Raw genomic sequence first — 17,310 nt, 5'->3', positions numbered from 1 at the left:
CACACACACACACACACACACACACACACACACACACACACACACACTAGCTGTGTGACCCTGGGCAAGTCACTTAACCCCAACTGTCCTACCTTCCCCCTTCCAAAAAGCCAAAATAAAATAAAATAAATAGCCCATGTACTCTACTGGTATCCAGAGAATTTCAATGGTTCTAGAAAATGTCCACAGTACACTAGATGAATCCCCCAACCCCCAAAGAGAATTCATGAGTACAGAGACAATTCTTCTTGTACAGGATATAGGATGGCTTACACTCTGATAAGATCACAAATTTATCAAAGTATGTCCATTTCCACATACACTATGAAATTTCAAATATGTCAAAAAATTTCTGCATTCAACACAGCCTTCTTAGACCCTTCTGAACTCCAAGAAAATGGACACAAATTACTGGTACCCATAAAAGTTGTCATGGCTTTCCAATCAGACATGCTAAACTCACAAGCAGCAAACTCAAAAAGGGAAGATTCAAGGCAGGCTAAAACCATTAGATAAGGCTGAAGAATATTTGAATTTGGAGCCGCCCCAAACCCAAGAATAATGACATCTGGGCCACCAACTATCCAGAAAGGTCAAAAGGCGCCCCAAAAGTTCTTATGCTCTACTGTACAGACTTCTCTGTTTAATCAAGAAAAAATGTGTTAAGCAATAAATGATGGTCAGCAAAAGTATTAATTCTTCACTCTATGTTTGGCAGAGATGAAGACCAGAAAAAAACAATAGCATTTTGAATTAAACTTCAGGAGCACCTTCATTTTTCTTGCAGAAAGTAAGGAGAATGTTTGGAATGGCACTGTTTTAGCTTTCAAAATGACAGGAAACCTGTTAAAATGGACCTGAAAAACCTATTCAGAATGGGTGGTGCAGAAAAGTTTTGGTGCCTGGGATGAAGCCAAGATGGTGAAGTAGCAGAAAGCAATACAAACATGCTCCCCTCCACCAAACTGCAAAACAGACCCAGGAAATACACCAGAGTGAATCCTATGGAGAAATCCAGAAAAAAAGTCACAGTGAGTCATTTGTCCAACCCCACTCAACACATGGAGATAGCCTGAGAGGTACTGAGACACTGGGGACAGAGTCTGGTCAGGAGCATGCCTTAAAGAACATTCTACTGCCCAGGAAAAGACTGTGCACCAGGGCAAGAGGAAGTCCTATATCTATACCAAGGCTGCCCAAGACCCATACCAGGGAACTATGATGAGGACAGATGAAAAATGACAACTTTGTTGACTATTATCCAGTTTGGGGTCTCAGATTTATGGGAGGTTGGAAGAAGCTTCACAATCAGGGTGGTCTTCCAAGGTATAGAGTTTCTAGACAATATTCTTTTTTTTTTTTTTTTAAGCAATCGGGGTTAAGTAACTTGCTCAAGGTTACATGGCCAGTTATTTCTGGGTATGGTGCTGAGTGTGTGAGCCCGGGATTCGATCTCCAGGTCGTCCCAACACTGGAGCCGGTACGCTTACTCGCTGAGCCACCTGGCTGCCCCTTCTAGACAATATTCTGAGAAAAAGGAAGTTCAGAAACCACAGCAGGGAGTGGTTCACACTTCAGTAGTAGATATGGCTCTCAGTTCCCTGAATCTGAGCCAGTCTATAAAGGAATAGCTATGGCAGGAATTCCAGACTAGAGAGAGTCTACAATTCTATGACTCGGAGCCAACAGTGTTCCTGATGGCTGACAGAAGCCAAGTCCAGGAGCAGTCTATAGTCGTTCAGACCAAAATCCAAGTGAGGAAATGGCAGAACTGAGACCAGAGTGACAACAATCAGATTTTGCCCATGATCAGACCATGTGGGGAGCACTGAAAGCTTGTAGAGCCCCAGACTGAGCTGTCCCTGAGATCTCAGAATATAACACAACACTCAATACCCAGAACCAGCCCAGACCTTCCCTCCAGAAGAACACAGAACCCAGCCCTGATAACAAGTCTGAAATCAAAAAGTAGGTTAGAAGAATGAACCAACAAACAAATGCCACTAACAGGGTAGCTCAAGATATAACCCAGGAAGAAGGGAATAACTCCAAAACATCTATAAAAATTCAAAGGAAAATATAGCTTAGGCACAAATTCAAAGAAAATTTCTGGAAGAAATGAAGCAAGAGTTTAAAAAAAAAGTCAAAAATGTTTTTGTCAATAAAATGAGAGCACTTGAGGAAAAAAGTATAAAAGAAATGAGAAAGAAGAAAGGATTGGAAAGGCAATTAACAGCTTGGCACAAGAAGTACAATAACCATAATGATCATAAGGTAACAGACTCCCTGAAAATTAAAATGGACCAAATAAAAGACAAGGATTCCATGAGACAAGAAAGATCAAAAACAGTCAAAAGACTGATAACATAAGGGAAAAAATGCAAAGTTTTTCACAGGAAAAATAACTGACCTAGAAAACCAGATAAAGGAGAAAAAAAATTTAACAATCATTGGACTCTGTAAATTCCAATGACGCTCCCCCCCCCCGACCCCCTGCCAAGAAATCTAGAAAACTGCCCAGATCTCTTAGAATCAAAGGGCAAAGTAGAAATAGACACAATCAATTGGTCATCTTCTGAAAGAAATATCAAAAAGAACAACTCCCAAGAACATCATAGCCAAAATACAAAGCTTCCAAGCAAAAGAAAAAATGCTGCAAACAGTCAGAAAGAATTTTCAAGTACTAACGAGTCAGTCAGGATCACTTTTGATTTAACAACTACCATTACAAAGAAGAAGAGAATTTGGAATATGATATTCCAAATGGCAAAAGATATGGGCTTATAGCCAAGAATAATTTATTCAGTAAAATTGGGTATAATATTAGAGGTAAAAAACAGACCTTTCATAAAATAAAGAACTTCCAAGCATTCCTGATGAAAAGAACAGAGCTGGTAGAAACTGTGACATTCTAACATAGGAGTTAAAAGGATACACTGCTTACATTCAAATATGGGGAAATGATACATGTCCCTTTGGGACCCTATCATTATCAGGGGTCATGTAGAGGGTCTAATTAGAGAGTCAGAAATAATTTATTAAGCACCTATTGGCATATGCCAGGCATTATGCTAAGCACTGGGAATACAAAAAGAGGCAAAAGATAGTCCCTACCCTCAAAGAGTTCACAATCTAATGGAAGAGACAAGCAAACATATATATATATATATATATATATATATATATATATATATACATACACACACACACAAATGAGCTATATAGAAGATAAACAGGGAAATAATCAACAGAGAGAAGACACCAGAATTGAGAGGTTTGGGGAAAGGTTTCCTGTAGAGGGTGGGACTGAAAAGAAGCTAGGGAAGGCAGCAGATGGGGATGAGAAGGGAGAATATGCCAGGCATTGAAGATAGCCAGATAATATGATGAGCCAAGAGATAACATGTCTTGTTTGTAGAACAGCAAGGAGACCAGTGTTGATGGATCAAAGGGTGGGAAGTAAGATGCAAGTAAGATGTTTCAAGACTGTAAAGCATAGGAGGAGGCTAAGTTATAAAGGAGCTTTGAATGCCAAACAGGAGGTTTTGTATTTTGCTGAGTATGGGAATGAAATAGTCAGACTGACACTTTAGGAAAATTATTTTGGTGGCCAAATGGAAGATGGATTGGAGTGGGGAGAGACTTATGACAGGCAGACCCAGCAGTCTCTGCAGTAGTAGGCACAAGGAGATGAGGACCTACACCAGAGTTGTGACAGTGTTAGAGGAGAAGAGAGTCTGTTTTTGAAAGACGTTGCAATATTGAAATTGACAGGCCTTAGCAATAGATTGGATACTGGAATGGAGGTGTGAGAGGCCGTGAGGTGTTGATACCTAGGTATATATATATATGATAGGTATGATACCTAGCTAGGTTGTGAGATGGAGGGACTGGAAGGATGGTATTGCCCTCTAAAGTAACAGAGAAGGTAGCAGGCAATGAGGGTTAGGAAGGAAAATGAGTTTACTTTTGGACATGTTGAGCTTAAGATGTCTATTGGACATCCATTTTGAAATGTCTGAAAGGTAGCTGGAGGTCAGTGCAGGATTGGTAGATTTGGGAATCACCAGCATAAAGATGGTAAATTAGATCCAATGAAGCTGATGAGATTACCAAGTGAAGAAATATAGAGGGAGAAAAGAAGAGAGCTCAAGATAATACCCTGAGGGACAGGGTGTAATGTAGTTAAGGATCCAGCAAATGAGACAATGAAGGAGCAGGCAAATAGGCAGGGAGGAGAACCAGCACAGAGTGGTGTCCCAAAAAGAGAGCAGAGAATATCAAGGACAAGGCAATCAACAGTGTCAAAGGCTGAAGAGAAGCTGAGAAGGAGAATTAGGGGGAGCCAGGTTGCAACAATAACTGGAAGATGGAAAGATAAGAAGTAGAAAAGAATTAGGATTAAGGGGAATTGTTGTCTATAGAACAGGCATTCCAGAGGACCCAGTGTGTGGCAGGAACATAAAGTCTGGGAGTGGTTCTGTTATGTCTTGATAATCTCAGGAGAAGATTGGAAAGAGAGAGGAAAAAGAAAACCCTTGGGGGAGGGGGTGGATGGAAAGAAAGGTAAGGGAATATTATTTTACATAATTTGAGCACACAAGTAGACATTTATACAAACAGAGGAAGAGGTAGGGGAAATAGCTGATACTTTCATCTCACTCTCACACACATGAAGACATGCAAACAAGACTGATGAGCACAAAACTATATTTAACTCAATAGAGAAATAGGGGGGAAAGGAGACAAGGAGAGAGGGGGAATTAGAAAGAAGGCTGGTTAAGGAAAGGATTAGTCTAAAGCAAAACAAACTCAAAGTATGTACACTAATATTTGTAGCTCTTTTGAGGTGACAAACAACAGGAATCTGAGAATTTGCCCATAAACTGAGGAATGGATGAAAAGCGTATGGTATATAAATAATATAATATTTTTGTGCTGTAAGAAATTATATGGTTTCAAAGAAACCTGAAATAATTTGTGTGCAGAGTGAACAGAACCAAGAGAACAATTTATACAATGGTAAAGGCAACAACTCTGAAAGAACTAGGTACTCTTAAGAGCATAAGACCAACCACAATTCCAGAAGTCTAATGATGAAATGTGCTATTGACTAACCTGATAAGGAGGTGAAAGGCTCAAGTATAAAATTGAAATAAATATATTTCTTTGGCCATGTCCAATGTAAGAAATCTGTTTCACATATACATGAGTTTTTTGTTTTGTTTTTGTTTTAGTTCTTAATAATGTGAGGGGTATTTGTGTTGGGAAGGTGAAAATATGGCTTTTGGCTGACTGAATAAATTTTTTAAAGAAATTTTGTGCCTTTTCTACTCAATTAAAATAGGTTAAGGTTTACCTTCATAAATTTTAGCAGTTCCTGAGGAACTGTATTAATTTTTAAAAACACTTTCTCTTAATTTTATGTGTTTGCACCCATAATTATTAATTTATACTACTGCAAGATAATAAGTGGAAGAAAGGTTTCATTCACACCCTATTTCATCAAGAAAACAGATTCAGAAGTTTAAGAAACATGACAGAAGAGCCTAAGAATATGAGGAGATAGGAATTTGCATCAAGAAGTGCCAAATAATTTGTCAAAAGGTAAGAATGCAAAGTAAAATTATGAATTATCAGTAAATAATTAAATGTATTTACTACATAAGTAAACAATCTAAAGCTGTTGATTTTAAAGCCTTGCTAATCTAGGCTAAGAGTAGAAGCAACAACTGACTGAATTACTGAAAACACTTAGGATATTTTCAAAGAAATACTCTTTATTACTTTCAAAAATACAAAGAAATTCAACAATATTTCCTAGAAGAGCCTTGGAGGGCTTCAATTCAAAAAGCATTAAATAGGTGCTTACTATGTGCTACTGGAGTTAAAATTAATCTAACAGAGCATACTTTCTATTCAACCCCCTCATTTTATAAAAGGAAATTCAGAGCCAAAGATCCAAGAGTGATTTGCCTAAGTGGATGGAATGATTCACAATGGCCACCTTAAATGATCAACAAAATGTGTCACTTTCCAACTATTCTAAAACGTGTGGGTATATGGTCTTTGTGGCATCCCACAGACTAATTTTTGTAGACATTCTCCTGGCCCTGTGTACATCTGGCTCACAAGATTAATTTTCACTCTGTGAAGATGATGACTGAGCTAATGTAAATTCCAACTTATCACAAATTACTAATTAGTAGGGTTCATGCCAATAAAGTTTAGCTCACTTCAAGTACTCACAGAAATTCCTTTCTCCAAAACTGAGACTGAGTGTACAGACAAATATTGAGACAATCATCCTAAATATGTAACCCTAGGAATCTATACCTGGAGGATCTCGGCAAATATAGCAGGTGTATTTCTCAGGCACGTTGTCTTCTAGCAAACCCATGCACACTCCATGCTGCCAGCATTGACATTCTTCACACTGCAGAAATTAAGCAACAAAGTCAGATTGCAGAGATGTCAAATATATTTTAATGACAACCAACCTGGGAAGCCTTCCCCTCACACCATCTATAGGCTTATTTATTAACAAGTAAGACTTTCACAGTTAGTATGACAGCATTCACACATGTTCTTCTCATTTCTGTTTATATTTTATAGGCAAATTATCAAGTCAACTAAGGTCATGGTAGGGGAAGGGGAAAAAATATCAACCAATAAAAAAGTTTTCAATACTCTCATCTTTAATTATGAATATCAAAGTAGTACACACAAAGTAGTGCCTCCCTTAGGGAACTCATGACGTCATTAGAGAGAGAGAAACATACATGAAAAAAGTAAAGCACAAATGAGTGCTAAAGGAGTTCAGAAATGAGAGTAATAAAAGTAAGTTGCAGTAGACACACATTTTATGGAAGAGATGAGACTTTGAATGTACCTCAAAGAATGAGGCAAATAGAAATATAAATGTTTTGTGGCAATCTTATTTGATATAATGTTAGTCACACATACTTGAAATTACAACTTCAAGTGACATTCAAAAAAATTTCATATTTGGGACATAGGGCAATGCATCTTGGTTTCATTCTAATATTATCTAAATGTAATACCAGGGTAGGTTTTGTGCTGCTGAAGGGCAGCTTATTTCGTCACTCTCTAACTCTTATCCCTCCATTATAGCTATAAGTAAATTTTTCAAAAATCTGTGCTTGGATAGAACAGAGCTAGAACTAATGGGTGAGAAGTCAGAAGAGGATAATTTTAACTCAATGAAAGGAGAATTTTCTAGCAAATAGAATTGCTCTTAAAAACTGTAATGGACTGCCTTATGAAGTAAGGAGCTTCCTCTCAGTAGTAGTGTTCAAGAAGTTAAATAATGACCTATCAGATAGGACACAGAAGTGGTTCATGTACTACACTGGAAGGGGACTAGTTGGTCTCTGAGTTCTCTTCCAACTCTGAAATCCTGGGAAAGAGACAGCAGGGGATGTGCTGAAGGGGATGTGTTAAGCGTAGGAATGCATTCAAATAGCACACCTGAGACGATTTTAAAAAAGCTTTTAAATATAAGTAGGTAGAAATAAATAAATAAAAGTACTTTCTGAAGGTGCAATCAATCAACAAACAATTAAGGTGCTACAATGTGTCAAGCACCATTCAAGGCACTAAGGATAACAAAGACAAAAGTAACAGTTCCCATCCTAAAGCTGCTTACATTCTATGAGGAGGATACAAAATGTACACATTCAGTTATATACAAAAGACAGATGAGGTAGTTTTTAAGGGGGAATATAATAACAGATAAGGGGATCAGAAAAGGCCTCATGTAGAAGGTTGTACTTAAGCCGAGTTTTGATGTAAAACAGGTTTACTAAAAGGCAAAAAGGAGGAAGAATGCATTCCAAGCATGAAGGACAGTCAGTACAAAATCCTGAAGATAGGAGATACATGAGGAACAGTAATAAAGTCAGTATGACTGGATCATAGTGTGTTAATAGGGGAGTGATGTGTAACAAAGCTGGAAAAATAAATTGGTATGAAGTCATGAAGAGCTCTAGATTTCAAAGAATGAAGTTTAACACTGATCCTAAAGGAAAGAGGAGCTGACTAACTAGAAAAGTGATATGCTAAGACCTGACTTAAGAAAATCACTTTGGAGCTGTGTGGAGGTTGAACTGGAGTGAGGCAGACATGTGAGGCAGAGAAACATTGTGAGACTGGACTTACCCCCTCTCAGATCTAGGTAAATTTAACAAAAACATAAAAAAATAAATTAAGCACCTGAAAGGAATTTAAGAAGTTAGATATGATAGACTTCTGAAGAGTATTTAATGGGAATGAAAAGAATGCATCATTTTTCAGCTGGGCATGGTCCTTCACAAAAAATCAACATATTTTAGGGCATAAAAAACTCACAAATAAATGCAGAAAAGCAGAAATATTGAGTGTGTCTTTTACACTGATCATAATGCAACAGGGCAGCCCTTAGGTGGCATAGTGGATAGAGTGCTGAGCCTGGAATCAAGAAGACTCATCTTCCTGAGTTCAAATTGTCCACAGACACTTACTATCTGTGCAATTCTAGGCAAGTCACTTAACACATATTTGCCTCAATTCTTTATCTGCAAAAAATGAGCTAGAGAAGAAAATGGCAAACTACTCCAGTATCATTGCTAAGAAAATCCCAAATTGTGCCAAAAAGGGTCAGACACAACTGAAACAAGTGAACAACAATAACAATCCACTAAAAAAATTATATTCGATAAAGGATTCTTGAATCAAAGATTAAAAATTAATTGGAAACGAAATAAACTTAAATTAAGAACAAATAACAGACTCAATTACTTCATTAAAGATAATGACAACGATGAGCTAACATAATACAATTTGTGGGATGCAGTCAAAGTGGTACGTAGGAAATTCTTATATCTCTAAACATATTCATCAATAAATGAAAATGCTGATCAACAAACTAGGCATGAAACAAACCAAAAAAACCTAGAAAATAAACAATTTAGGGAAAACCACTATTCTAATCTATTTTAATTAGAAAAATTTTAATAGAAAAATTAAACACCAAAATAGAAATTCTGAAAATCAAAGAAGAGATTAAGGAAAACTGAAAGCAAAAAAAAATAAATAAAACCAGAAAATGGTTTATTGAAAACAAAAACAACATATGCCACTCTTAAAAAAGAAAACCAAATTATCATTATCAAAACTTTAAAAAGCAAATTAACAACCAATGAGGAAGAAATAAAATCAATTATAAGACCTATTTCATCAACCAAATGCCAAGAAAGTTGATCATCTAAATGAAATTAAAATTACAGGGGCAGCCAGGTAGCACAGCAAGTAAGAGCACTGGCTCCAGTGTCAGGATGACCTGGGGATCGAATCCGGGCTCAGACACTTAGCACCCACCCAGAAACACCTGGCCATGTAACCTTGAGCAAGTTACTTAACCCCAATTGCTTTAAAAAAAAAAAAAAAAGAAATGACTATTACAGAAATAAAAACTGCCCAGATTAACATAACAGGAAATAAAGAACTTAACCCTATTTTAGAAAAACAAATTCAACAAGCTATAAACTTTTTCTTATTTCCTAAAGAAAAAAGTCCTAGGACCATATAGGTTTACAAGCAAATTCTACCAAACATTTAGAGAATTAATATCAATACTACATAAACTACTTTTTAATATAGGTAAAAAAAGGAGGTCCAACAAAATTCCATCCATGATACAAAATTGGTCTTGATAACTAAACCAAGGAGAGAAAACTATAGACCCTAATGAATATTGATGTAAAAATGTCAAATAAAATAAGACTATAGCAATGTATTGCAAAATCATACACTATGATCAGTTTGGATTTATATCAAGAATGCTAGACTAATTCAACACAGGAAAACTCTAGACATAACATTTATTAAAAAAACAACAAAAATCATGTGATTATTTCCATAGCTGCAGAAAAAGTTTCTGACATAATATAACACCCATTCCTGTTTAAACACACACAGGAACAGAGGAGATTTCCTTTAAATGATAGGTAGTATCTATCTAAAATCAAAACTACCATTTCCTCTAATTGGCATAAGCTAAAAAGCCTTTCCAATAAGATTAGGGATAAAGCAAGGGTGTCCGTTATCACCATCACTTATTATTCAATGTTGGACTAGAAACACTAGCAATAACATAATAAGACAAGAAAAAGAAATTGAAACTATAAGCAAAGGCAAAGAAAAAAACCCAAAACTATTACTTTTTTTGCAGATGATATATGATGGTTTAATTAGAGAACCCTAGAAAGTCAACTAAAAAATTAATTGAAACAATTAACAACTTCAGCAAAATTTTAGGATATAAAATAAACTCACACAAATTGTAAGCATTTCCGCAAATTACCAACAAAATTCAGCATGTAAAGATTTTGAAGGAAGCCAGGAGGTGGAAATAAGAAGAGAGAGCATTCCAGGCATGACAGAAAATGCCTGGAGATGAGAGATAAGAGTTCTTTGACCCACTGCATCTAAGAACTCCTGAGCTCAAGCGATCTACCATCCACAGCCTCCCCAGTAGCAAGGATCACAGGTGTGCCCCACCACACCCAGCATAAGACAGCCATTTATGCCAGTCACCATCAATCTACACTGAAATAAATGTTCCTCTAGGGTAGAGTCAGCTTCATGATTATGTCTGAATTCCCAGCACTCACTACAGAACTTGAATGAAGAAATATGAGAAGACATCTTCACTCCACCCTCTATAGAGATGGAAAGTCCACAGGTGTTATGCATGACATATGTTTTCAGACTTTTTCAATGTGTGGATCAGCTGTGGTGATTTTTTTCTCTCTCTAAATACTATTTGTTATATGGGATGGCTCTCTGGGAGGGGAAAGGATAACTACAGTGATATAAGAAACAAAAGATATCAGTAAAACCTTTTTTTTTTTTTAATTTGTAGCCACATACCTGAATCATAAAGTCATTTTCTTCCTGTACCTCACAAATGCACCGAACAACTTCAAAGTCAAAGTTGTCTTCTCCATCAGCATCATCATCTGGATTAGTGGTCACATCAATATCGTGGCTGCAGTCTTCATCACTCCAGAGAAAACTCTCTGAGGACGAGTCACTCACATTATCTTCTTCTGTAACATGTGTATAAAGAAATGGCAACTGCTGAATAAATGCTCTTTGGATGAAGGAGTGAATACTTACTATACTACAACTCTACTAATACAATTTTATATCACTTTGCAGTTAAGAAAATACTTTATATACATTTTCTCATATTATCCACAAACCACTTCTATAAAAGCATCTACAGTGTACAAGGCATTGTACAAAGCCTTTTATAAGTACTTCCTCTTATTCTCAGAACAACCTCATGAGGTAGGTGCTATTACAATCCTCATTTTACAGTTAAAGAAACTGAGGCAGACAGAGGGTAAGCCAATTGCCCAGGGTTACATAGCTAGTCTAAGTGTCTGAGGCCAGATCTGAACTCTGGTCTTCCTAACTCCAGCCCCAGGATTCTACTGCAACAACTAGCTGACTATAAAACTATCTATAATTGAGATGAAACAAAATATGATCACTCCACTGGTGAGCTGGGAGAATAAGGACTAAACAAGCCAGGTCTCTGAACTGCAAGTACCCATGTCCACAGTGCCATAAAAGATTTTCTCTTTTTTGTGACTCCCAAATCTCTCCCCTACCACACTCATTTTCTTTCTTTTTTTTTTTTTTGCTTTTTTGGAGGGGAGAGGGCAGCACAATTGGGGTTAAGTGACTTACCCAAGGTCATGTGGCTATTAAGTGTGTCAAGTGTCTAAGACCGGGTTTGAACTCAGGTCCTCCTGACTCCAGGGCCAGTGCTCTATTCACTGTGCCACCCAGCCACCCCACCTCACTCATTTTCAACCTACCTAGGTTCTGTTCACAGTAAGGCTTTGACAATCTGATTTATCAAAAAATTATAAAATCGTATTTTTTTTAATATAGGTGTAAGATGTAACAGCCATTACATAACACTATAAAAGAGCTACTAATACAGAAACCCCTACTGATGTTATTAACCATACTTCCTGCCAGGACCATGGACAATCAAAGGGTAACCATAATTTTTTTGTTTTATCTTTAAATGGTTTTTATTACATGTTGATATTTTTACACTTACAAGTTTGCAGGTAAATTTACCTAAATATCACAGATATCTCACTTTCACAGTACAGAGAGCTTCCCATTCTTTCTTTTTAAAAAAGTTTTATTGATGTCTTTTGTTTTTATACCAAAGTCATTTCTATAATGTACCATTCCCTCCAAACCCCCAGATTTCCTGTTTAACAAAGAAAAAAAAATCTGAAACCCATATTAGGCAAAACCACATGTCTTCCATTTCTGGCCCCGTGTAAAAAGGTATGCAATGTTCCATACCCACACAGTTCCCCATATCTTCAGCCAAGGGATCCTTCCCTTATTAACATTTCTTTTTAAAAAGTATCCCCTACTTCAGTTTTGTAGTTCCTGTAAAGCAGGGGAAGCTTAGATGATATTTATACATATACACAAGGAAAAGACAGCCAGCAGGGGTAGTCTCCCTTGTTTTCACTCTTAAAAGGTTTTCATTTTCTCTCTGTTATCCCTGAGAGGACTAGTATGACTAATCCTAATAACTGCTGTATTTTCAGCTGGTAAATGCTTTAGAAGAAGTCAATATAATCATAAAGAACTGATATCCTTTGTTCAAGTCACAGAACCTAGATGAATTTATCAGCCTCAAGCTGTGGCTTCTCAGGAGGTCTCTTAGTATCTCCTGGATCTCATCTTATATAAGCTGTTAGGACAAAAGAGAAAAATTTAACCATTTGCTATTCTACTGCCTAAATTTAGTATGCAAAGTAACAATATAATATGGCTTCTACCATCTTTGGAGAAAAGTTTCAATGCAAAGGAAGTAAGGAAAAATCCAATTAACCAGGGGTGAGACAGTTAGCAGCAGCAAAGAGTGGAGAAGAAGAGAAAATGGTTTCATGGATTGGCTTATTTTGCAGGAATACCTGTCACAAGTTTTCTTCCATTTCCTAAAATTAAGCCATGATATTAATTTGTTTATTAATAAGCTAAATTTAGTACATATTCACCTATTTCAGTGTGGTGGGCACTACAGAATCACACAATTTCAGAATTAAAAAGAATCACCTTGCTAGAAAATGGATGAAGCATTCCTTACTACAGAAACATGTGTCAGCAGGGGGCTCAAGCAACTCCTGATAAAGGTCCTTACTTGCAAAGAAATAAACCCTCTTTAAGTTTGGATTCTGAGCAGCCTTAAATTAGCCTCTATGCTGCTGCCTACAAAAGCTTGAATGGCTCAGAGGATCTGAGCTCTCTACCAGGATAAGGGTACCCCACTTTTATTAATATTTCTAAGCCAAATGAATGGGATATATATGTTCATTCTTACCAGGTATTTTTCCTCTGTCTCGATGATTTCCAGAATCAGAGCTATGAACCGATATACTCAGGGGAGTACCAGATTTATTTGAGGAACTACATCTTGTAACAGCAAATGGTTTGGGAGGCGAACACTCTTGGGAAACATCACTGGCATCTTCACTACAAGAGTATTCTGTAAGCAAAACAGGATCAGGAGTGAAATGATGCTACATGCACATATAGAGCTGTACTGAAGTTAAATATTCAGCATGTACAGAGCACAATTTGTGAACTACAGAATCCTGTGGTACAAGCCTCAGTTACATAGAAAGTTCACATTATAAAGGATCAATCTTCTTAAAGAGTGGCTAAAAAAAAAAAAAGAGTGGCTGAACCTGCCTGAGAATGACTTCCTCTAACAATGGAAGTGTGAGAAGAATCAATACCTCAAGTACCAGCCCTTTCTTTATGCACAAACCTAATTAGCAAACAGTGTAATATACAGAAATTTTGTATATCTTCTTTATATGTCAACATAAATCTGTATCAATTCATGTGAATTTCATCAGGAATAAACTTAGAAATACTAACCAGGTCTCAAAACTAACAGAGACAAATCTCATCTACTCTGCATTCTACAACTGGAATTGGGGACCACCTCAACATTCAGCAATGTTGTTTGGACGAGGTTTGGGACAAGGGTAAGATTCACTTCTCCTAAATTCATTTTATCATATTACCGTATCTCAAAACTGAGGCAAAGACAGAATATCTCCTCACCTCCAGAGATTAGGCTGAAACTCTGAATACACTGTCCAAACTTAAGAGGACTAAGGAAAAACCCATTCCCATATTCCACCCCCATAATCAATTATAAACAACTTTTCCACAAAGGAAAAATATTACCAGGCTTAGATTTCTTTTTCTTTTTCTTTTTTTTCTTTGACTTTAATCTTACAAATTCTCTGAACTTCTTTTCTTTGTTCTTTTCCTTGTCTTTTACAGCTAGGAGAAAAAGAATTTTAAGCATTATTTTAAATCATTCAAGTCTTTCAGCTTTTTCTTTTATGATTTCTGATTCTTATTCCTTTTTCCTACTACTGCTTAGGACATCACCATCCTTTCTGATCACCTGAATTTGCAGCCTTGGTGTCACTCTCAATTCCTCACTCACCCCACATATCATTGCCAAATCTTGCAATTTCTTCCTCCACAACATCACTTTCCCCTTTTCTCCACTCACACAAGGAAGTTCAGGCCCTCATCACCTCTCAAACAGATTAATGAAACAGCCCTCAAACTGGCCTCCTTGCCTCCATTATCTTGCCTCCCCCCATTCATCCATAGCTGCCCAGGTGATTTTCCTAACACACATCTAAATAATGTCACCTACTACTCACTGAATTTCAGTGGCTCCCTATTACCTCAAAGATTAAATACAAACTCTTTAGTTTAGCAGTTCTTTACAACTTGGTCTCTTCCTATCTTTCCAGGTTTCTTCCATATTATTCTACTATACACACTCTTGAGTCCAGCCAGACTGGTCAACCTGCTCTTTCTCATACATGAAGTTCTTCCTTTATCTCCACGACTTTGTACCAACTGTCCCCACATCTAAAAAGTACTTCCTCTTCACCTCTGCCTCTCAGAATCAGAGGGTTCCTTTAAGACTCAGTTCAAGTACCATCTCTTGCAAGAGGCCTTTCTCAGACCTGCCCCACCTCCCACCCAATACCCACTCCCACCTGATAGTGCCTTCCTCTATAACGCTATCTTCTACCTATTCTGTATATACTGATTCATGTAAATCTTGAATCTTTGATTGGAATTTAAGCTCCCTGAAGACAAGAACCATTTTTACCTAGTGTTTAGCACAGTACCTGGCACACAGTAAGCATTTAATAAATGTATTTTGTCATAATAAAATGTTATATTGTTAACTAATGTGCAAACCCAAATAACAGCAATGAAAAGATTTTCATCACGCCTACCTGAGAGAGCAGTAGGATATGTGGATAAAAACCCTAAACTTCTAATTAGTAGTCCTAGCTTCTAGTGCTAGCTCTTCTACTAACTGACCGTGTAACCTTGACTAAGTCTCTTTCCTCCTCTGAGCCTAGGTTTCTTCCTCTGCAAAACGAGGAAGGCACCTTAATTATTTTTAGGAGCTGCTTTTTTAAAAATGTCTTGGGAGGAAACAAGTATTCCAAATGATATGCAACAGTCTTAACCAAAGAGTTTTAAAAAAATTAAGAGGAAATGATATAGTGACAGCAATGGGTAGATACGGTGTGTGATCCGTGTGTGTGTAAGTAAGTAAATGAGTTGGGGTCCCCTATACCAGATGGACTGTAACATCCGTTCCCCCAAAACAAGACATGATTTCTATGCATTTCAAAGTGTTACAACGACTCTGGATAATAAATTCATATTGTTTTTACCACTTTGAAGTTTACAATGTTTATTACTTATGGTTTGCTGGGTTTCTTTTTAAAGAATCCTCTCTTTTTTCTTTATTTCTTATTTTGTTAATTTGAAAATTTTATGTATTTGCAGATGTTCATCCAATTCCTTTAAATAATTCAGGTTTTGTTTCCACAGAATTCTTCATCATAGTTTCTGATAATTCTATTTCCTTTCAGATGTAACTATATTTTGGTTCATTTTTAATTCAGGTAATTTTGATATTTTTTAAAAGGCAAGTTAGCTAATCACTTATCCATTTTGCTAGGTTTTTTAAAATCTTTTTTTTTTCCATGTCTATTTCTCCTCTAAAAAAATAAAATTTAGGTGGGGCAGCTAGGTGGCACAGTGAATAGAGCACCAGCCCTGGAGTCAGGAGGACCTGACTTCAGATCCAGCCTCAGACACTTAATACAAAACTAGCTGTGTGACCTTGGGCAAATCACTTAACCCCAATTGCCCTACCTTTCCCCCTCCAAAAAAAAGGCAAAAAGAAAAATCTAAAAATAAAATAAAATTTACAATGAGCTTTCTTCACAATAATCCCATGACATAAATAACAATCAATCAGAGATAAAGTGATTTGTTTGAGGTTTCAAAGCTAGTAAATAATTGTTCCAGATGGACCACAGATTCAGGTGACAGAACCAGAAATTTCAGATTATAAGGTACCTCAGGAGACCATTTAGTCCAGCCCCCATTATTAATTCTGAGTGCTAAAGTCTTTATCTTCATTTCTCCTAAGAGCTGCCCCTTCCCTCCCTTTCACATGCCCCCACTCCTGGTCACTGCCATCCTCTTGTTTGGCAGACTAAAGAGCTCAAGACTCATTCATCTAATGCTATGATGTGAGTGTGTAGTACACCACAAACCCAACCAAGATCTTTGTACTGCATCCTAAACATAGTAACTTAAAAATTCAGAAAAAGATTCTCTGATGTTCAAAACCGCTCATAACTAACCCACACTGCAAATAACCTTTCCAGACTTCTCATAGCTAACAGCTCACTACTCTTCAGTCTCTGATCTCTCTCATCCAGTGACATCAGTTTCCTGATTGCTCCTTAAACAACACTAGAGATCTCAAGACTAGAGAAATCTCTCATCTCCAGGCATTTTCTGTCATGCCTGGAATGCTCTCTCTTCTTATTTCCACCTCCTGGCTTCCTTCAAAATTCCCCAACTTAAATCTTAGCTTCTATGGGAAGCTTTTCCCAAACTCTCTTAAATCTAGTGTTATTTTCTATTTATACTGCATAGTTATTCTGTACATATTTGTGTGCATATTTTCTCCTCTAATTACACTGTGAGCTCCTCGAGAGTGGGAACTGTCTTTTTGCCTTTTCTTTTTCTGGTACCCAAACACTTAGCACAACATCTGGCACACAGTAGATGCTTAATACATTTTACAGACTAAGGGTACTTAAAGTTGCCACAGACAATTGC

General features: G+C 36.9%; 1 protein-coding gene across 2 annotated transcripts in view; it reads right to left on the bottom strand.

The window, feature by feature from the left end:
- PHF20 (PHD finger protein 20) overlaps positions 1 to 17,310 on the bottom strand; it is a 112,319-nt gene that overhangs the window by 17,514 nt on the left and 77,495 nt on the right. For both annotated transcript variants that reach the window (XM_069077503.1, XM_069077504.1), the window contains 4 exons: positions 14,308 to 14,406; positions 13,430 to 13,594; positions 10,933 to 11,111; positions 6,337 to 6,436 (listed from right to left, as the gene is read on the bottom strand). In XM_069077503.1, coding sequence (XP_068933604.1) covers positions 6,337 to 6,436; positions 10,933 to 11,111; positions 13,430 to 13,594; positions 14,308 to 14,406 — 543 coding nt within the window. The remainder of the gene's footprint in view (positions 1 to 6,336; positions 6,437 to 10,932; positions 11,112 to 13,429; positions 13,595 to 14,307; positions 14,407 to 17,310) is intronic.

This window comes from Petaurus breviceps, unplaced genomic scaffold (genome assembly GCF_028583685.1).
Source record: "Petaurus breviceps papuanus isolate PSGF00001 unplaced genomic scaffold, PetGlider_PUasm1.0 90994, whole genome shotgun sequence".
NCBI lineage: Eukaryota > Metazoa > Chordata > Mammalia > Diprotodontia > Petauridae > Petaurus > Petaurus breviceps.
This window is presented reverse-complemented; position numbering and strand designations above follow the sequence as displayed.